We start from the raw sequence: 21,590 nt of genomic DNA, 5'->3' as shown, positions 1-21,590 counted from the left end.
GTAAGAACACATCTTCCGTCCGTGAAATTGTGAAGGAAAAAAGAATTTGCGCTAGATCTGTGGTTGCACCTCAAATATGTACGGATAGGAAAAATCACAGTATATATAAGGTTCAGTACCGTCCGTGGTTTCAGGCATCCACTGGCGGTCTTGGAATGTATCCCCCTGGAGAAGAGGGGACTACTGTACCTCAAAAGCAGGAAGGGTGTGTTCCTTGCTCCTCGCTGCAGCTTCCGAATCACATCTTCTCCTTCCCCCTTCCATACTCTAGGCCCGCTAAGGCTCATGCCACCCAGCTAGTTCACTAGGAGTCTTCTCTGCTGCCTCCTCGTTGCTGGTGTGCATTGATCTGACCTCATTCATTGAGGACTTTAGTTCCTGACTCAGTCGTCTTCTCAATAGCTTCGATATGGACCTTAGTTCCTTGACTTTCTCAACTCCAACAATCTTCACCTCAGCCACCCACCACCATGGTTACACCCTAGACCTTATCAGTGCCAGTAAGCTGCGCCACTTTCAAGCACCTCACTCTCTCACTACCACCTTACTTACTCTAGTACTCCCAATGCAAAGATCCTTTGGCCTCACTGGTATCTCTAATCCACTGACCACTTTTTCACGATTCCTGATCCTCCCGTTTCCAAGCACATCTTATCGTTGATGTACGATCCATCAGGATTATTCTGCAGACACTCTCAAGCTTTTTGCTGCTCTAGTCCTTCTTTGTATTAGCCTGGCAAAATCCCAACCCTGACTGACTCCAGTCATTCACTCTGTCTATTCCAGCAGCTGAATGCTGCCAGAAGAGAAAAACCCAATCACACAACTGTGCTGTTTGCTCTTTAAATTCATGGCCAAAGATCTCAAACAGGCACTAAGAACTACCTGTGACTCTGATTTTTCTTAGGACTTTCCATCTCTGAGGCTATTATTTCACATCTCTTCTCTGCTCAAGCATCATGCACCCCTCTCTCCTCCCTACTCTCAGCTGATAATCTCACTTCACTTAGAAAATAAAACTCATCAGACAGTAACTTCTCACCTTCCAATACCATATCTATTAACCTATTTGCATATACACTGTTGTATCTCCTACTATATGGAATAAATAGCCCTGCTCTCATCCAAGGCCAGTCTCCTATATGTGCTCTGGATCCCATTCTCGTCCTCAAGGACTTAACTTCTTCAGTCATTCCCTCTTTCCTCTGCATCATGGATGTACCATTCCTATTAGAACACAAAGATACTCTAGAATTTCCCAACTTAAAATAACCCTCTCTTAATCCTACAATCCCTGCAGTCACTTCATCATTTCTGCTCCTTTCACAGCAAAATTTCTCAGAATATTTGTCCACAAACGTGTCTCCACTTTCTCACCTCCCATGCACACTACCAAATCTGGCATCTTTCTCCACCATTATCACTAGAAGTGCTTTCATCAAGGTCACTGACAAACCTCTACACAACTTAAGCCAAGGGACATTTCTTTGGCCTCAATTTTCTGGAAATCATAGCAGCATTCAGTCAAATTAACTGCTCCATCCTCCTTGAAATGCCTTCCTCTCGCTGTTCCTGTGTCAACCCTTGTCTGGTTTTCCTTCTACCTAACTGGCCACTCCTCAATCTCCTTTGTTAATTCCTCTCTCTCTCTCTTTAACCTCTAAATGCGGCAGTGCTTTTCAGCAGGACCTCTTTTCTTCTGTCTTTCTAGGTAATCTTTCCCAGTTCCATAGCTTTAAATATCATCTGATCTCTGATGGCATCATCCTTGAGTCCTTCCTTTACTTTTGTTTCCCACATCCAATCCATCAGTACTTCTCAAATTCCCTTCTATCTCCACTGTCACCAAGATCTCTAACTACTTTGTATATTTTCCCGGCCTCAAACCTATTCTCTCAGACAGTTTCCTGATCACCCAAACTCCTTCCCCACCCCAGTCACACCCTATGACGTCATTCTATTGCCCTCAAAATACCTCGTGCTCTCCGTACTCGCAGCTTATTTCTCTACTCGCCTTGTCCATCGTCTTCTCTCTTCCTAAGCCCCACAGTGGAATATGGACTCCACAGAAGTACAGACCTTGTCTATTTTGATCACAGTTCTATTCCGACGCCTCCACAGTGCCTAACACAGAGTGGTGGTCTATAAATGCCTCTTGAGTGAGTGAAGCACGGCTAGCGTTCAATGGGTTCAGTGCCCTTACCACACTATTAACACTTCCCCATTTGCATGCATTTCCTCTGGCTTGGACAGCTCTCTGAGTGCAGGACTAGGCTTGATCTATTTTTGTATCCTTACTGTATTAGCACATGTCTTATGCATAGTGGTGGGTCAATAAATAGTTGTTGAAGCAAATAAGTTAAAATTAAAAATATATGGACTTAACGTGTTCCTATTTGCAGGGTATGACAAGGACAAAGATACTAATTCCCTACTTGATGAAAAATGTTTATAAATGCAATTTTGGAAAGGACCTAAGAAATTCTGTCTGCCAAAAAGCTTCTTGTATCGCCATTATATTACTGGCTGAGGAGAAACTCTTTTTCTAACCAAATCTGCCTTAACTCCCACTGTCTTTATTTAGACTATGAAGTGATAATACAAAGTATCTTGCAGATAGAACCGAATGAATTTATTTTAAACGTTTTTTGCAGGCAGACCCACAGATTTCAACAGATGAAAACATATTTTTATTGCAACTGCTCATAATATAATAAAGCTATATCTTTATTAGACATTCATTACTTACTGATATCTCAGTCGTATATAGGATGAAACACCATGAATTCAAAGGAAGAGTTCTTTATAAATCTAAAAAATAAATAAGAGTCTCATGAACGTGGTATAATGATTTACTTCTGTTTTTAATTATGGAGTTTAACTTCTACGTCTTGTCCTAAGATGAACACTGAGCAGCAGCAAGGAGTCTAATATGCGGTCCTTTTTTAACAAAGAGACTTGTAATTTTAGGAACCTTAAGCTTACATAAAACAAATAGGGATAAGATAATAAAACATATGATAAAAAGAGACAATAATAATAATAATGAACTAAATTAGTTATTATCAGAGGCTGAAATATGCAGTTTAGGGAATAAGATTTTTAAAACTGACATTAGTTTATGCTATTGAGAATCACAAAAGAGGTGGGATCTTAAATTATTCATTAAGGATTGGTAGGACCTGGGTAGAAAGAGACAAAGAGAAAAGGCATTCAAAACAGAAGAATAACATGATCAAAGGCACAAAATAAAAATTTACAGAGTACCAATAAAAAAACTAGCCTGGCACACTTTCACATGAGGAAAAAATGAAAAAAAAGGCCTAAAGCACAGAAAAGGGCCAGACAATGAAAGGCCTTGGAAACTTTGCACCTAGTTCTACAGACAACACAGAAACATTTTAAGATCCACCATCAGTAAGAAGAGGACATGATATAGGCAATTCTGTATTTTAGGAAAATTAGCTGGTGTGTACGACTGATGAGATAAGAAGATGCAGAAAGCAGGGAGATGAAAAGGAGAGTATGTGGCAGACCACTTCCTCCTTTGAACTTGGCTGGTTCTATTTTGAGACTAAATTTCCTTAGCCTCAAATGTGCTTTATGACTCCACGACATGAATTCTTTAGTTGTTGTCTAAGTCACCAAGGTTTGGAAGTCTACACGTTTCATTCCTTTTACTTCTTCTTGAACACTCTATTACCAACTCCTGATCATTTTCCCCCCAGAATGCCCTGCACACGGATCACCCACCTTCCATTCCTGCTGCCAGTTTCTTAATGCAGGGCCTCATCACCTTACATTTGAGGTCTGTTTCTCTGTCTCCAGCCTTTCCTCCCTTCATCTCAACCTAAACATTCCCGCTAGATTAATCTTCAGAAACGCCCCTACACATATCATCCCTTGCTCAGAAACCTGTGAAAGGCTTCTTACTGCTTGAAAAAAACAAAACCCTGAATGCCTTAACTAGCACTGAAGGGAGCTAGCAAGCTGCCCCCACATTGCTGCTCACCATCATCTCAAGGCCCAGCTCAAACTCCACCTCCTTTCTAATTCCTCTATCATTAGTCTAGACTACAACAGCTCTGTCCAACAAAAGCAGGATGCAGGTCACAAATGTAATTTAAAATTTCCTCAGAGCCAAATGGAAAAGCTTTAAAAGTGGAATTAATTTTAATATATTTTATTCAAATCAATATGCCCAAAATATTATCATTTCAACATGTAATCATTATTAAAAAATTATTAATGACATATTTTACATTCTGTTTTTCATACTAAGTCTTCAAACCCCAGTGTGTATTTTATATTTACAGCACATCTCAAATTGATCTAACCACAATTTCAAGTGCTCAATGGCTCCATGTAGCCTGTGGCTACTGAAACAGCACTGGTCTAGACTCTGAAATCAATGCTTCAGACTAGAGAGCATTAAGCTCTTTCCCTTCTCAAGAGCAGGTTGGCACCATTCTATTTTTACATACATGTCTTCAACTTCATTTTAATGGAATCACCAACCATTCAGTCTCCCAAACTAAAAACTCTGGAGTCACCTTCTTACCACCAACTTGGCTGCCACCAGTTGAATCCTATTTAACATTTCAGAAATGTCTCTCTGACACCCTTTACTATCCTACCTCAGTTGAGGCACTCATGACCTTACCTGAATGATTGCAATTTGCTTTCATCTAGTTTTCCTGCTGCAAGTTGACCTTCCATACAGCTGTCAGAGAGACCTTCCTAAAAAACAAATACACTCATGCCCCTTCCTTGAGCAAAGTACTCACTGGCTTTCTGCTAACATGAATAAAATGTTAACTCCCTAGTTGGAAATCAGTCCTTCATAAGTTGATCTCAACCTCCCTCTTGGTTCACCAACCACCCTTGCACTGCAGGCCCAAGCACATATATTTTCCCACTCTCCCTAAGTATGCCAAAACTTCTCACATCTCTGCATCCCTGTACTGCATCCAGGAATGACCTTTTCCTGAGCCTAGTAAACTCCTTTTCACCCTTCATGACCCAGCTCAAATATTTACTCCTTTATAAAGCTTGTTTGGTATCCTCAGGCAGTTATTCATTCACCTAGCACAAAGTGGGCACAAGGAACATTTGTCCAATGGATGTTAAATGTATTGGCAAAGACGAAGAGTGATCATCTTTGTATGGCCAATACCAAGCATAGCACTCAAAGCAACAGAAATGTCTAGGGAAAGAAGGAATGAACCCTAACCATCCAAATTCCTTCAGGGCAAGGATTCTGAGAAACACTGCTTCATCTGTACGATCTATCACAGTTACTTGCTCTCTCAATAACGACCTGGCACGTTGACGACAACTAAGGGAAACTATGCAAAATCCAAAGGAGAACCAAGGAATCTGGGCTGGCCCTCGAGCTCACTAAGTGCGAAAAGTGTCTTCCTGGTCAGTTTGGGGAGAGCAGCAGCTTCCTAAGAGGATGAAAGGGGCTGTAAAATTTTTAAAAAGGGATGAGCGAGGGATAACTCAGCTTCGCCTGAGCACAGGCGGCCAGACTTGCCCGGGTGATGGCTAGTCTGACCTCCTGTTTACGGAAGAGCGTGTGCAACAGAGCGATGGTGGAAGTGATGGCGGAGGGGGGTGGAGGGCCGAGACGATCATGATAAAGCAGAGGAACATCTTAAAGGTCTCCGGAGTCGATTAACTAAAAAGGACGCCTACTCTGTGCCCACTGGTTAGCAGCCTCATGAGCTCTCAACCCGAGACGATGGGAAGACCCCGAGCGAGGAGGCTACGGAGCAAAGCTGGCGTCGGATTGCCTCCTCCAGCTCCGAGGCCGAAAGGGAGGAGGGAAACGGCAGCCAGGAGGGAAGGAGAGCACGGGAGTGAACCGTCCCGACTGCCCCCAAACACCGGCAGCCTGAGACCCATGGAGAAGCCGCTTCTTTCCCTAGCCGGGCACTTCCGCCAGGAAGGACCAGGCCAGTGGCACCCGACACCCCGGGAGCACGTCCCCAGCGGAGAGCGAGTGGGAGTCGGAGCCAGGCTCCCCGAGGGCCGAGGACGCTCCCTCCCCCATCCAAAGGCGCACTCCTTTCTCCCGCCCCACTTGCCTCGTCAGGCCTCCCCCAACGCCGTCCACTGCCCTGCCCAACCCCTAGTCGAATTCAGGTTCAAGAGCGAGAAAAGCTGACGTTCGCTCAGCAGCATCCGTGAAGATCCGCCAGCAGAGACCCCTCCATGGCGGCCGCCATTTTGAAATTGGAGGCGAACTGCGGAGGCGGGGAAGACCCAGGGTGATACCATCTTCGGGGGGGGGGAGACAAAACTGTAGGAAGGAGATGGCGCTTACAGCGACCAGTCTCGTCATCTGGGACTGAACTTTTATTCTAAAATAATTTATAATGTGTGAAAGCTAAAATAGGAAGAGAAGAGTCAAACATCACAAGGAAGAAGAGGGAGGATTTCCCGGGACACCCCTCTCTGCCACCGGGCGCGGCGAGTGGTAGGTGCCGAGGCCGCCGCTTCCGCCGGCGCCGCTGGCTGGGCTCGCCGCTGCTCGAGGTCGTGGGGTCGTTGCTGCAGCTGAGGCCGCAGGTGGGTCCGGGGTCCTGGGTTGTGCAGGCGGGGCGGGCGCCCCTCTAGGCCAGCCCCCGGCGGTGGGGTGTGCATGGGACGGGGTCCGGGCCTCCGCGGGGCCGGAGCGGCACAGCGGCCCAGGGCTTCCCGAGGCTTCCGAGCCAAGGAGACGGGGAAGGGAAAGAAAAAGAGGGGCTTCTTTCGGATGGACGGCTGGGCTCACGTTTCGCGCCTGGCGGCTTTTGGAAAAGCTGTCATAACCGGAAATCACCCGGTGACTGCCCCCTGGCCGGACCGAAGAGGGGACCGGCCGTGCTTACCCTCCCAGGCTGAAGCGGGGAAGGGGCGCCTTCTCCACGAGCATCTCTGATTCGTGCAAGTGTCAGATTGGAAGCTAGCTTCCCTCTCTGCTACATCTCAAACCATCTTGAGCCGACCATTCCACAAAATATGCACTTTTTAAGAACATAATTAAAGGAAAAAAATAGTATTAATTTGTGCATGGTTTCTAGAGTGTTATGTCATTAAGACAGGGTTCCAGACCTCGGGTTCAGTTTCTCCATGCATCCAGCACTGTTTTTTTTATAGATTAAATCGACGCTTTTTGATTAATACATATAAAGTGCTGTGGGGACCAATTAGAGAGTAGAATTTATTTTTTTAAAGTCCTGTCATCTATATTTTTCCAAAGTTTATTAAGAAGGACTTACAAAAACACACAGCAGATGCGGTTTTCTTTTTAGAAGTTAAGCGGAAAAAATTGAGTTGAAGAAAAGATAATGTTAGGAAAAAATAAGGTAAAGCCACGAATGAGGTTAATATAAATATTTACGTCTATACTTGCTGTAAGAGACAGTCAAGCAGAAATAAAGAGCTTGGACCAAGGTGCCAGACTGCCTGTCTTAATCCTAGCGCTGCCACTTCCTGCATCTGTGACCTAAGGCAAGTTGATTGTCCCTGGATTTTCTCATCTGAAAAAAAGACACCTACTGCATTGAGGACGTTGTGTTAGTTAATACGTGTATAGTAACGTGAGGATTTCTTGTTTGGTGATTATGAAAAGCAGTAACAAGCATGCCTGACAGAGAGTGCTGTAAGAGCTCTTTCTAGAGGTGGGAAAAAATTGGGGTCATTTTGGTGTCAAAGGATACGTGATCCAGTACATTATTCCTTGAGTCCATAGGATAAAAAACAATTAGTTTTTTTTCCCCTCCAGGAATACCATAGCTACTCCCAGTTCTTAAGTGAAAGCAAAATTTTTCTTGAGAGTCTTCATGAAAAGAAGACACTAATTATATGCACAGTGCCCTCATGGGCACCCGTGTGGCTATCACTCTTCGGGCAAACCTAGGCTTGTCTCATTGGAGCCTGTCCCAGGTCCTTGCTGCCCTTTGCCCATCATATAAAGCTCCCTATAGTCTTGGGCCCACAAACCTGAGGGCCTGTCTACACTCCCCTTCTTATCCATTCTCCAGAGATTCCTTCTTGCTCAGTTCTTATGTCTACAAATCTTTATCCTCCCTGGTCACCCACTCGCAGTAAAACACACAGGACAAATTATGTTCAGTGCCGCTGCTCCCAGAGTCTACTAAGTAGTAGATTGTACCGTGGTTATATGAAATGCCTCTGGGACTAAGATAAGTCATTTTCCTCTTAGAGATGGAATCAGGCTTTCATCACGGAGGTTGAATCCAACTCTGGATTCTGAATGTACAAAACCCTTTTATCTATCAGTCCCGCTGTCTTTACCCTGGAGTCTCTTTAAGAGCCTGTTTGCAGCAAGAGCCTCAGAGGCTTGTCTCAGCTCTTCTACCACCCTGAGTAGAGCCAGGTGAAATGAGCTTCTGGTCCTGTTGGAAGAATGCCAACAGTAATGGCTTATAGTCCACAGGTGGCCATGGTCTTATTTAAAATAGTCGTGGGCTGAGAGTCAGCAAGTACTTTTTTGTTGTTAAATACAAACAATATCTAACAGCTGTGCTGAGGGTTAGACCTGTCACCTCTTAAGAAATTTGAGGAGCCTAATAAGGACAGGTGGCAGAATAGATGACCGCTGGATTTCTACAGAGACCTATATTGTCTAGTATTTTGCAGTTTAGTGCTATCACCGTTATCTTACTTGATTAAGGCATTGTTATTCCCATACTTGACTGGCTCAAGTTTATAAAATAAGTGGCAAACTTGGTGGGCACTTGGTCAGAATCACAAAAAGTACTTAAGTGTATAAAAAAGTATTTAAGGATCTACATGCAAATGTTACTTAAGGAAAGCACAGTGCGAAGAGAACCACCTCCTAGCAAAGAAGGTAAGCTTGGTTACATTTACATTTATATGTCCTAGAATGACTTGCATCAAATCAGCTGGGGAGTTCTGCCACTACAGATGTTTCCAGCCCCACCCCACAGGGAAGCCCAAGGAGTCCGTATTTTCAAAAAGGCTCCCCAGGTGATTTTAATGTGCAGTCAAGTTTGAGAATTTCAGCTGTAGATGATAGACTAAAACTTCCAGATGACTAAATTATAAATTATCTATTTTAAACATCTTACACTGTAATTTTCCAGATCAGTAATAATCTGACTGGAACTTATGAAATACAGTATATAGTAATGGTGCCACTTTTAACTTCATGGCTGTTTCGTAACCCAATGCCTTTAGACAGTGAGTGATTAAAGACTGAGAAATAAAGAATTAGAATGTGTAAGCGTGAGAATCGACATCTTAGAAGAAGAGGCAGGAATCCAGTATACATAATCCTAGCATAGTTCAGTGCTAAGCGTTTTGTTGGCAGTAATATATTCTCTTTCTAGAGTATTGTCATATGTCTTCTCAGCCTTTGTATGTGATTCATTTTAGATTCGTATGCACATGGATATATTTTGATTTCATCTTTAGGTACAAATTTTTACAGAAAATTGACAATCACTATGTTTTTATTGAATGAGTACAAATTTATTTTCTCTGTGCTGACTTCCAGTCCTTCTCGTCCTCCTCCTCTGCCTTGTGGAAACTCTTAGAAATTAAAAGCTGTTAAGTACCATAAGTATCAGTTGAGGGAGGGGTCTCTTAGGGAGGCATTGTGATAGGTATAATATGAAGGATCCAGAGCTTTGGAGCAAACCTGAGTTTGAGTTCCAGCTCTGCACTTAATACAGTCATATCCTCCTAAGGACATTTTGGTCAACAACAGACAACATATTCTGTGGTGGTGCCGTAAGATTATATTGGAGCTGAAAGATTCCTGTTGCCTAGTGCATCTGGAAGAAGACACTCAAGAGGTGCGTCCGTGACTTCAAAGGATTTGCCAAGGATGAGGAGGTTGGCAAAGTCAACCAGGCTGTGGCTGAGATGGTGGATGACTTTAGCCTGGGTGCGGATGAGGATGCCACCGAGCAGCTCCTAGAGGTGGTTCCTGAGGAACTGACTAATGAGGGGTTGTTGGAACTGGAACAGGAATGCATAGCCGAAGAAGAGGCGAGAGAAAAGGAGAAATCAGGAGAAGAAAATGAAGAAGAACCCCCAAGAAAATTCACAGTGAAGGGTTTAGCAGCAGCCTTTGCAGACCTCAACAAGCTCCTTAAAAAAACTTGAAAACATGGACCCCAACACCAAAAGGTTTTCATTAATAGGGAGGAATGTTCATGGTGCATTATCTGCTTAGTAGCAAATCTGTAACGGAAAAAAAAAGCCCAAGCAAACTACCATGGACATATTTCTGGAAAGAGTCACACTTCCTCAAGAAGAGGCTCAGGCAGGTCCTCCAGGAGGTATTCCAGAAGAGGCATTGTTATCATAGGAGATGACAGCTCCGTGCATGTTATTGCCCCTGAAGACCTTCCAGTGGGACGAGATGTGGCGGTGGAAGACGGTGATATTGATGATCCTGACTCTGGGTAGGCCTAGGCTCACGTGTGTGTTTGTGTCTCAGTTTTTAACAAAAAAGTTTAAAAAGTGAAAAAAAAAAACCAAAAACTTTAAAAATGGAAAAAAGCTTATAGAATAAGCATATAAAGAAAAAATATTTTTGTACAGCTGTACAATGTGTGTTTTAAGTGTTACTACAAAAGAGTCAAAGTTTTAAAAATTAAAAGTTTATAAAGTAAAAAAGTTATGGTAAGATAAGGTTAACTTCTTACTGAAGAAAGAAAAGTAATTTTTTCTAAATTTTGTGTAGCCTAAGTGTACAGTGTTTATAAAGTCTACAGTCATGCGCAGTGACGCCCTAGGTCTTCCACTCACTCACCCCTCACTAGCCTAGAACAACTTCCAGTCCTGCAAACCCCCTTCATGCTAAGTGTCCTATACAGGTGTACCATTTTTTATCTTTTTTAATGATTTTTTTTCCCCCTGAGGAAGATTTTCTCTGAACTAACATCCATTGCCAATCTTCCCTTTTTTGCTGAGGAAGATTTGCCCTGAGCTAACATCTGTGCCAGTCTTCCTCTGTTCTGTATGTGGGTTGCTGCCTGAGCATGGCTGCCAACTCGTGGTGTAGGTCCATGCCCAGGAACTGAACCTGGGCTGCCAAAGCAGAGGATGCCAAACTTCACCACTAGGCCACAGAGCTGGCTGCATTTTTTATCTTTAATACCATATTTTTAGTGTACCTTTTCTATGTTTAGATATATTTAGATACACAATACTTAGCATTGTGTTACAATTGCCTATGGTATTCAGTACAGTAGCATGCTGTGCAGGTTTGTAGCCCAGGAGCAATAGGCTCTGTCATATAGCCTAGGTGTGTAGTAGGCTGTACCATCCAGGTCTGTGTAAATGCACTCTATGATGTTCGTACAATGACGAAATCGCCTAATGACACATTTCTCAGGACATATCCCCATCATTAAGCTGCCCATGACTACCTATTTGGGTTAAGCTGTTTGCTTATTTGTAAAATTAGAATAATAATAATTATTTCATGTTATATATACAAGTATATGATGGCTCTGGCACCTAGTAGTCATTCTATAAAAGTAAGTTCCTTTCTTTCCATATCTTTTATAGAGTCATTTAATTGATATTCAGTTCTATTGTGACGTTATTGATGATGGGTGTGTTTTTTTAAAATTTCTTGTTATCTTTTCATTTCCTTTCAAAAATTAGTTTTCAATAATTATAGCTGTATCTAAAGAATTCTGCCTCTGGCAAAATAGTATTATTTGTTTTGGCTTTGAGAGAGGTTCTAGAAACATTTTACACATGTAAAAGTTTTAAATCAACAGGAGAGTGCCAAGTCTCAGCTTTTGCAGGTATTATTTTTATATTCTCTCCATTTCTCTGTGCTGTATCATCAAATCATTGGTGGAGCCAGAAATAAAAGTAAATAAGTTGACTTTAGGGCAGTATAATTTTTATACTAATAATTCTCACCTGTATCTGCATCAAGTAGATTTTACTTAGTAAACTACATTCTGATGCCAAGCATATGTAAAGATGCTTATTGTGCTTGTAACATCTCTCTCTTATGTTCAGGGCTATCTTCCTGTTTCAATTGCAATTTAAAAAGATTTCAAAGGCAGTTATGTTTTTGATAATTTCTTCTTCTCTTAGCATCCATGATGAACTTAATTCAGCTTGTGCGGGACCACTGGGTGCACATACTCGTCCCTATGGGATTTGTCGTTGGATGTTATCTAGACAGAAAGAATGATGAAAAGCTGACTGCCTTCCGGAATAAGAGTGTGTTATTTAAAAGGTTAGTTTGTGCATTTTTTTAAACCAATGACTGGCCAGCTGGTGGAAGCAGTCCTCTCGGTATCACATAGGCCAAAAATAAACAGAAGGGGTAATTTTCCCCCCTGGGGACTTAGATTTAAGTGATATTATTTTGTAGTCTTTGTTGTTTAATCCTTGGATAAAACTGTCTGACTATCTTGGGAATGTAAATACATTTTCAGTTTATGAACACGCTATTTCAGATCTTTGAAAGTCCCTCTTTTTGGAATTCAGGGTGCATTTCAATGTAGAAACAGTGTTTTAAACCAGCTCACCAAAGCCTACTCTATATAGAACTTTCACATATGTTATCATATATTGTCTTACTTAAGCCATGATGTAGCGGAAATAAATGGCACTAATAGTGGCTTAGTGCTGTGTTCTCAGCAACAGTGCTTGAGAGTTTTAGACATGATGGATGAGTAATCAAAAGGCAACTGGTAGTGGGGCTGGCCTGGTGGCATAGTGGTTAAGTTTGCACACTTTGCTTTGGTGGCCTGGGTGTGGATACTGGGTGCAGACCTACGCATTGCTCATCAAGCTTAGCTGTGCAGAGTCCCACATACAAAAAGTAGAGGAAGATTGGCACAGATGTTAGCTCAGCAACAATCTTTCTCAAGGAAAAAGAGGAAGATTGGCAACAGGTTTAGCTCAGGGCCAGTCTTCCTCAAGGAAAAAACAAAAGGCAATTGGTAGCTGCCTGATCCCATTGTGTCTCTGAGATGGCTTCTGTGATAAAGTTAGAAGGCAGGGTGTCTGTCACTGGGTGTGCAGCTGGGTAGGAGTAAGCTCAAGGGACAGGAGAACTGAGCAGCAGCCACAGTCTGTACAGGAGGTCCACAGTAAAGGATTGCAAGAAAGATAAAATGAGCTGGAAAGGGTCTAGAAAACATTAAATGCACTCATCGAGAAGATAATAGCTTGCATAGAAAGATAGACTAAGAAATTGCTGTTCTTTAATCTGAAAAATGTAATTAGATGGTAAAAGTTTAAAATCATGAGAGAATAGAATGAATATGTTGAATCTGATATAAAATTTTTCAAGTTGGTCAATTTAATAGAACAGAAAATATTGAGTTCATATTATTTGGACTTTCCCTTTTATCCCCTCATAAAAGTTTCATTTACACTTTTTTTCCTCTCCTTCCTTTTTTCTGTCCACACAGGGAATTGAGACCCAATGAAGAAGTGACCTGGAAATAAAAGCTGTGGCTGAATTACAGAATGTTCACATTTTAAAAATTACGAGAGAAATAAAAACCCATTCATTATTTAATTAGAAGAATTGGAAGTGTGATTCTTTTCATGCTAAAGTAATCTTTAACCTTTCAAGTAACAGGCACACTTGGCTTAAGGATGCTGACCGGGGGCCTGATTGTGCACACTGATGTTAGGTTTACAATTAGCACTTCATTTTCTGTTTCTCACTTTAGATCAGAGTACTATTAAACCATATAGCCAATTTTTTCCTCAGGTATTTTTCAGGAAAATTTTTTCAAACCGTGTGCTTCAAAGGAGCTTTAAAAGGATGATTCTAGGATTTTATTTGGTAAAAATCATATACCTGAAAATTTTAGTGATCTTAGGTTTGGCATGATTTCTTTTTTTTTTTTTAAGATTGGCACCTGAGCTAACAATTGCTGCCAATCTTTTTTTTTTCTGCTTTTTCTCCCCAAATTCCCCCAGTACATAGTTGTATATTTTAGTTGTGGGTCCTCTTAGTTGTAGCATGTGGGATGCCACCTCAGTGTGGCCTGACAAGCAGTGTGCCATATCCGTGCCCAGGATCCGAACCAGCAAAACCCTGGACCGCTGAAGCGGAGCGCGCAAACTTAACCACTTGGCCATGTGGCTGGCCCCCTGGCATGATTTCTTAAATACAACATACAAAGCTTGAACTAGTTTTAAAAATCAAGAAATTGTACTTTCGTGAAATTAAAAACTTTTGCTCTTCCACAAAACACCATTAAGAAAATGAAAATGCAGCCACAGACTGGGAGAAAATATTTGTAAAACATACACAACAAAGAACTTATATCTAGAGTATGTAAAGAATTCTTATAACTTAATAAGACAATCCAGTTTTTAAAATGAGCAAAAGATTTTAACAGACACTTCAGCAAAAAAGATGTGAGGCTGGCAAATAAGCACATGAAACGATGCTCAATATCAGTAATCACAAGGGAAATGCAAATTAAAACCACAATGAGATACCACTACATACCTATTAGAAAGGTTAAAATTTAAAAAACTGATCTTACCAAGTGTTGGCAAGAGCATAGAACAACTGGAACTCACTGCTGGCAGGAATGGAAACTAGCTGTCAGGAGGTGTGCCGCTTTGTAAATCAGTTTAGCAGTTTTGAGTTGAACGCACCTACCCTATGACCTAGCCATTCCACTGTGAGGTGTTTATCTCAGGGAAATGAAAGCATGGATCCATACAAAGACTCACACAGATGCTCACAGCAGCTCCATTTGTAATAGCCAAAAACTAGAACCCAAATGGCCATCAACAAATAAATAGATAAATTGCGTTAAATCCATATAATGGAATACTAATCAACAATAAAAAGGGATGATCTGTTGATAACACCATAGGTGAATTTCGATAAAAAACACACTATATGATTCCATTTATATAAACTGTTAGAAGCTGCAAACTCATCTGTAGTAAGAGCAGATCAGTGGTTCCCTTTAGGAGCAGGGTCCAGAAAGGATTTGGAGGGAAGAATTATAAAGAGTGACGAAGAAACTTTTGGCAATAGTATGCTCATTTTGTTGATTGTGGTGATGGTTTCATGGATGTATATGTATGTCATCTGTCATATTAAACTACTTGGGAAACATTTGTTTTAGGTAAGATTGAATTTAGAAGTAAAAATTGCAATAAAATGATACTCCTTAATTATCACTGATCCTTGTCAGAACTTGGGACACTGAAACTGGCACATTATAAGTTTTAAAATGTGAAACATCTGAAATTCTTTTTAGCTATTTGGTTTTGGGTAACAAAATGCCAGTTTAAATTTAAAAGATACAGTGTTAAAGAAAATAGAAATATCTTTGTGCAGTCTCCCTTTTAACGTAAAATTTCAATAAAGGAGATTAGAAGGAAGCTGAGTTGTCCAGGGTGATATAGGAAGTCTACTGAAAGTGCATCTATCTGGTCAACTCTGTCTCAAAGAACTCCTTCCTGATGAGCTCAATAACCTCTCTCCTACTGAATTGATGTAATCCTTTTTTGTGCCAATCAGTCTAGAATAATTCATGCATTTATTCACTGCTCTGTACACACCCTTGATATAAAGAGTAAGACTCCTCAGATCCTCAAAAGCTGACAGTTTAGCAGCACATAAAGTAATAATTCCGGTATGGTGTGATAAGTGCTTTAACATAGGCATGTGCAAGGTATAGTGATGGCACAAAAGACTTCTTCTCAGAGGATTTTCTGGAAGTGAAAGGAAGTAGCCGGGGTGACCAGAGTCTGTGTGACTGCAGCAGAGGGAATTTGGGGAGATAAAAGCCAGACATGTTGGTCCAGATCACAAAGAGCTTTTTAAGCCAGGAATGGGAAGCCACCGAAGGATGTTAAATAGAGTAAGATTTGTGTAATTTAAAGATCTGTTGCAACATAAGCTCCAGGAAGGTGGAACTGTGTCTCTTTCATGGTTACAGTCTCACTGCCTTATACATAGTAACACTCCATTTGTTAAATGAAAGAAAAAGTGCTGAGATTTGCACATTTGAAAGATCACTTACCACAAAATGAATCAAACATACTGAGGATGGAATCAGAAGACCAATTCAGAGACCCTTGGACTGGACTACACAAGAGACAGAGCCAGAACCAAGCAGCAGCAATGAAGAAAGAGGGGAGAGGAGTGAATACACAGCATTTGAGGGCTGACTGGAAGAAGGGGTGAGGTGGAAGAATGGGAGAAAGAATTGTGAATGATTCCCAGACACTGGCGTCATCAGTTCATTTGAAAGATAATCAACTACTAGAAATACGAAGTCAAATAAGACATGGGCCCTGCCGTCAAGACATTTATGGGGTATTGGTGAAGAAGTATGGTTGAACCAACTACTACGATACTGCGTAGAAGGTACCACGTATGATAGAGTCACATGCTACAGCGGCTCAGAGGAGGGACAGGGACTTCTAAATTAGTTGGAGATCAGGGAACACTTCCTGGAACGTATGGTCATCGAGCTTTGAAGGACAAAAATAAAGGTAAAGTTTCAGATGTGCTGAATATCAAGTGGAGTTATCAGAATAGGGAGTGCAACAAATCTAATACCCAAATCATCCATGGCCTCAGAGGCAAGGCCAAAACCAGAACCTGCATTCTGACTCCCAAGCATTGATCTTTTCACTTTATGATGCTCTTATTAATCACCTGCTCAACAGGTTGGGGAGCCCTATTGAAATGATTAGTATAAATTCAATATTACTAAATATTGCCAGGCACCATTCTGGGTATTAAGAATTTAACAGTGAACAAAACAATAAGGTCCTTTGGCGTAATTTACATCCTAGTAAGCAACTAACTTTCACTGTAGAAAGTTGAATCATGGCCTTCCAAACTTCAGGTCCATCCAGAACCCAACACCTTACTTGGAAATCCGATCTTTGCCAATGTAATTAGTTAAGGATCTCTAGATGAAATCACCCTGGATTGGGGTGGGACCTAAATCTAACGACTGGTGTCTTATAAAAGCAGAGGACATGAGAGACACAAAAGCAAGAAAGCCATGTAAAGACAGAGGCAGCGATTGGAAGTATTCTGTCACAAGCCACCAACACGAGGAGCCACCAGAAGCTGGAAGAAGCAAGGAAAGATGCTCCCCGAGCAACTTCCAGGGGAGCGTGGCCCTGCTGGCGCCTTGCTTTCAGACTTCTCACCTCAAGAATGGTGAGAAAATAAGTTTCTGTTGTTCTAAGCCACCAAGTTCATGGCAATTTGCTATAGCAGCTGTAGGAAATGAATACAATTACATATTGTTTTCTGAATAAGTAATACATTCGTATAGTTCAAAACTCCAGAATAAAACTGTATCCCGTGAAAAGGCTCCCTCCCACCTCGTCTCCTATTTGCCTAGTTCCGTTCTCACCTCAAACATGTAATCTCCGGGTTTCCTGTATATTCTTCCAGAGATGTGTAATACATATACGCACAAAAATAAATACATGACTCTCTACATGGCCACATAATTTCTTTTTTAAAAAATCAAAAAAACTTGTTTCCATATTTTTTTCACTTCATGAACCATGATTTGTTTCCCCAGTTAGGCCACAATGGCTTAAGAACACGGACTGTTTTCCCAGTACAGGGCTGTGGACTGTGCATGCAGAGACGTTCAATAGGTGGTACCCAGTAACCACATCCTCCTCTCGAGCACCTGGTCCTCACCGGCAGTCTCCCTTTCCTTACTCCTGCTGCTCCTTCTGTTGCTCTGAACCTGCACACACCAAAGTCATCAATGGTCTCCCCAGCAACACAATGTATAGACCCTTGCAAGTCCTTTTTGTTGCTGGACCTCTTGGCAGCAACTGACACTGACTCCTCCTTGAAACATCCCCTTCCCAGGGCTTCCATCATATTACACTCTCCTGCTTTTTCTTCTTTCTCCTTGGCTTTTCCTTCTCTACCCTCAAGGCTCTGCTCTAGAGCCTCTACTCAATCTCTTCCTTTTCCCCAAGATGATTTTATTCACTCCTGTGGTTTCACTTACCTTTTTTATGCCAACAATTCCCCATTCTATAGCCAGACCAGCCTCCTGAACTTAGTCTCCAACCATTACTCAACATAACTGGAATGTCTCATAGATATAAGTCCAACATCTCCAAGATGTGAAATCTTTGTCTTCTTTTCCCCAAAACTTGCTCCTCCTCCAGTATTCCCTATCTCAGTGAATTTTGCCTAGGGCAGAAACCGAGGAGTTGTTCCCTAACACTTCTGTCTCCCTCACTCCCCACTCTGTCGCCAGGTTCTGTTGTCTCTGCCTACTTCCTAATTCTCTCTCAAAATGGTCTTCTCTCTCCATCTCCAAACCGCTACCCTAGCCCAAACACTATCATCTCTCCCAAGATTCCTTCAACAGCAATGGCCTTAATCTGTGGCCAAAGGGACCTCTTAAAAATGCAAATCTGAGCATGTCTCTTTCCCTTTATAAACTTTATATAGCTCCCCAGCGCCTTTAAAATTAAGCACACCTTCCTTAACTTGGTTTCAAGGTGCAAGATCTGCTCCTAGCCTACTCCTTCAGCTTATCCATCCCCCCCCCCCTCCCGCCCCCCTTTACTGGACTCTTCACCTCCCTCAACCCATGCTTCCACTTCAGGGCCAGAACACTTACACTAGTAATAAGGTATGTGGCTTACTTGCTGAACTTGGACATTGTGGTGCTGTTAACTTCTCTGTGCCTCAGTTTCCTCATGTGCAAAATAGGGATAATAATGCCTACATCAAAGATTGCTGTATTAAATTCGTTCCTGTATGCAAAGCACTTACAAGAGTGCCTCCCCTACAAGAAGCCCTATATAAATATTAGTATCCTTTTTACACAAGTACTTGGTATTGGGGGATACAATGAGACTCTCAGTGGGGGAAGAAGAGGAAGATATTAAATAATTATATGCAAGTATGATAAATAGAAAGTGTGAAGTGGAAAACAAAAAGAACGTAAAACCCGGGTGGTCCTCATCCAGACCCCCAGAAGCCTAAGAATCCATAGCAACGGGTGGGAAGCGGAGAAGATCCTCCGGACGGCAGGCGACGCTGCAGCATACCCCAGCCGGCTGGATCACAGAAGATGGGAGGACGCGCTACAAAGGTCACGTGCCCCCGCGTTTCCATCCTCGGCCGGCACTAGCTCTTCGCTCCGCGTGACTCGCATCCTTGGGGCCAATTGGCCTGCGCGAGGCACGTGGGCAGCGGCGGCCGGAGGCGGGGCGGGGCAGGGTGGGCGGAGGGGTGGGGCCGGGGGGCGGGGCTGGAGGGGGTGGTCCGGCGCGGGGGCCGTTGGCTCCAGACAAATAAACATGGAGTCCATCTTCCACGAGAAAGTGAGTGTCCGCGTTCGGGGGGCAGCCGTGTGCGGCGCGGCGGCGGCGTGGGGCGCGGTATCGCCGCCTCCCGGAGAGCTGGGTGGGGCCCGAGACGCCTCCATCCCTATCTCGCCGGGCGAGAGGAGCTACAGCGAGGGGCGAGCTTCCCCGACGCCCCCCCTGCACCCGCCGTCCCTGCGGCCCGTGCCCGAGGTGCCCCAGGAGCCCGGGCCCGGGCTGTCCGGGGATCGGGGAGGGAGCGAGGTCAGGGCCGGGGGCTCGTCCGCGGGGGTGGCACCGAGAGGGCTAGCTTCTGCGCTTCCCCTCCACTTTCCATGGGATTCCTTCTCCAGTCCCTTGTCCTCCACTCTCCCTAGGTTCTAGCTAGTCACCTCTCGGACACCTCCCTCGATCCTCCCCAACTCCACCCCAGTCTGCCAGCCCTACCCCTTGGCGGAATTAACTCTCCCTTCTCTGGGCTCCTCAATTCTAGATTGGAGCCTCCCATCCACTTAGATCTCCGGGGTTGTATTCATGTCCTTCTCCTGCACTAGGTCTGGGAGGCTCTGGAGGGCGGGGACCTTGGCTCGTCCGGTGGAGGGCCTGGCACTTAGGCAAGTGAAGTAGGCAACCCCATGCGCGCCTAAACAGGGAAGTCGTCACAAGAGTGTTTGTTACGGGATGTTTGGGTTTTATTTCTTTGGCAGTCCCATCTTTCCGGATCAGGAGGCTAGCTCTCTTATTAAGTAGTGGGGTGGACTAGAATAATTTTGTTGTGCCCCGCCTGGCTGATTTTGCTTTGACTCTTCAGTGACCACGCACTTGAAGATACTCTGTGGCATGTGGAGAAACTCGTCTTCTCATATACAATTCTTAAGCCACTTGGGTGTGTAGTCCTCAGGACAACTTTGACACATGATATCGATTTCGTAATAGTTTCAGGTTTGGGAAGGGTTGTGGTGAGGCTGTTAATAGGAGCAAAGAGGTTTTGTTAACTACTTGGAAATCATCATTGATCCATTTGAAAATTCACAGCCATGACAGATAAAACAATTAGAGATGAAAGAGGCACCATAGACATCTAAACAAATTGTTAGATGGAATGCTTTTCTTTACGGAAAACATTTCAGAAAGTTTGGGCCAATTTTAATAACCAGTTTTAATATAGGGACGAGGAAGGACTCAGTGCTGTAGTTATCACTAATCTTTTGACTTGATTGACATAATTTATGAATCTTGGACAAGAGAAATTTAGTTGCTTGGCTGAGGGCTAAGGAGATTGGGTGAAGAGAACCTGGCCTGTGCATATTTTTATTACTGACTCTGAAAAGCTTTGGTGTAGGACTAGATGTTTCAATATGGAAGACTTTAAACATTATTCACACCACTTCTTGAAAAATGATAGAATGTATTTTTAACAATATTACTGTTACCTAGTTTGGATAGATTTCAGCGAAAGTAACTCCTAAACCATGGGATCAAAAGAAGCTGAGCGCTAGCCTAATGAAAATCTTCTTACCTGAAAGTCACTCTCAATTATCAGCATGTGTGTAGGCTTAAAGATATTTCAGGAATACATTTATCCTTATTATAAACTTACGTGTATTTAGCAAATGAAGGGTCTTAAAGTTCTGCAGGTATATTTCAGGAGTATGGAAAGCACCTGTAGCCATAGGGCCCATTGTTAATCTCCTACACAGTCCATTCTGGGAATGCTTGAGTTTAATATGCCATTTTCCAGTGCATTCCCTTCCCCTCCACAACGTACATTTAACCCTTGCTAGGTCCTGGGTTTGGAGAGCCAGAGAACCAACTTTGGCCCTAAGGAAGCTGTGTATGTAGAGATAGCTGCCTGCAAAGGGTCTTGCAACCACTTCCTCTTGGAATATTGGTGTCCCCATTTTTCAGAGTTACCACTTTGAGTGCCCATTATTAAGTTGGAATGTAAACCCAGCATTTGTTCACTGGTACATCCCCAGTGCATGGCGTATTGTAGGTGCTCAATAAATATTTGAATGAATGAATGAATCAAGAGTTCCTTGAGCATCTGAGACGTATGTGGAGCTGTTTATCTAAAGTTAACAATTTTTCTGTAAATATTTTGGGCTGCACAGGTCATCTACAGTCTCACGTATTCTTGTTTGTGTTTTTTACCTCCAATCATCTAAAAATGTAAAAACTATTCTTAGCCACTGGGTCAGGTAGGATTTGGCCCATAGGTTAGAGTTTGCCAACCCCTAACTTAAATCCTAATGCTGAATGGCCAG

The 21,590-nt window shown here is 42.8% G+C and overlaps 2 protein-coding genes across 4 annotated transcripts in view; one reads left to right on the top strand and one right to left on the bottom strand.

Moving 5' to 3' along the window:
- The window catches only part of CPSF2 (cleavage and polyadenylation specific factor 2), a 35,659-nt gene extending 29,420 nt beyond the window's left edge, over window positions 1–6,239 (bottom strand). Inside the window, exons 1-2 of one of the 2 annotated variants that reach the window (XM_046647447.1) lie at window positions 6,093–6,239; window positions 2,750–2,811 (exon numbers count right to left, since the gene is read on the bottom strand). The gene's annotated coding sequence lies outside the window, so the exon portion shown is untranslated. Of the gene's footprint in view, window positions 1–2,749; window positions 2,817–6,092 lie in introns of those variants that run through there. The other variant, XM_046647446.1, reaches the window with a different exon arrangement.
- Window positions 6,240–19,286: 13,047 nt separating this feature from the next.
- ATXN3 (ataxin 3) overlaps window positions 19,287–21,590 on the top strand; it is a 36,446-nt gene continuing 34,142 nt past the window's right edge. For both annotated transcript variants that reach the window (XM_046647487.1, XM_046647486.1), the window contains exon 1: window positions 19,287–19,341. In XM_046647487.1, the coding sequence (XP_046503443.1) occupies window positions 19,318–19,341 (24 nt within the window). In that variant the 5' untranslated portion in view covers window positions 19,287–19,317. The remainder of the gene's footprint in view (window positions 19,342–21,590) is intronic.

The sequence above is a fragment of the Equus quagga genome, chromosome 20, assembly GCF_021613505.1.
Source record: "Equus quagga isolate Etosha38 chromosome 20, UCLA_HA_Equagga_1.0, whole genome shotgun sequence".
Classification (NCBI taxonomy): Eukaryota; Metazoa; Chordata; class Mammalia; order Perissodactyla; family Equidae; genus Equus; species Equus quagga.
This window is presented reverse-complemented; position numbering and strand designations above follow the sequence as displayed.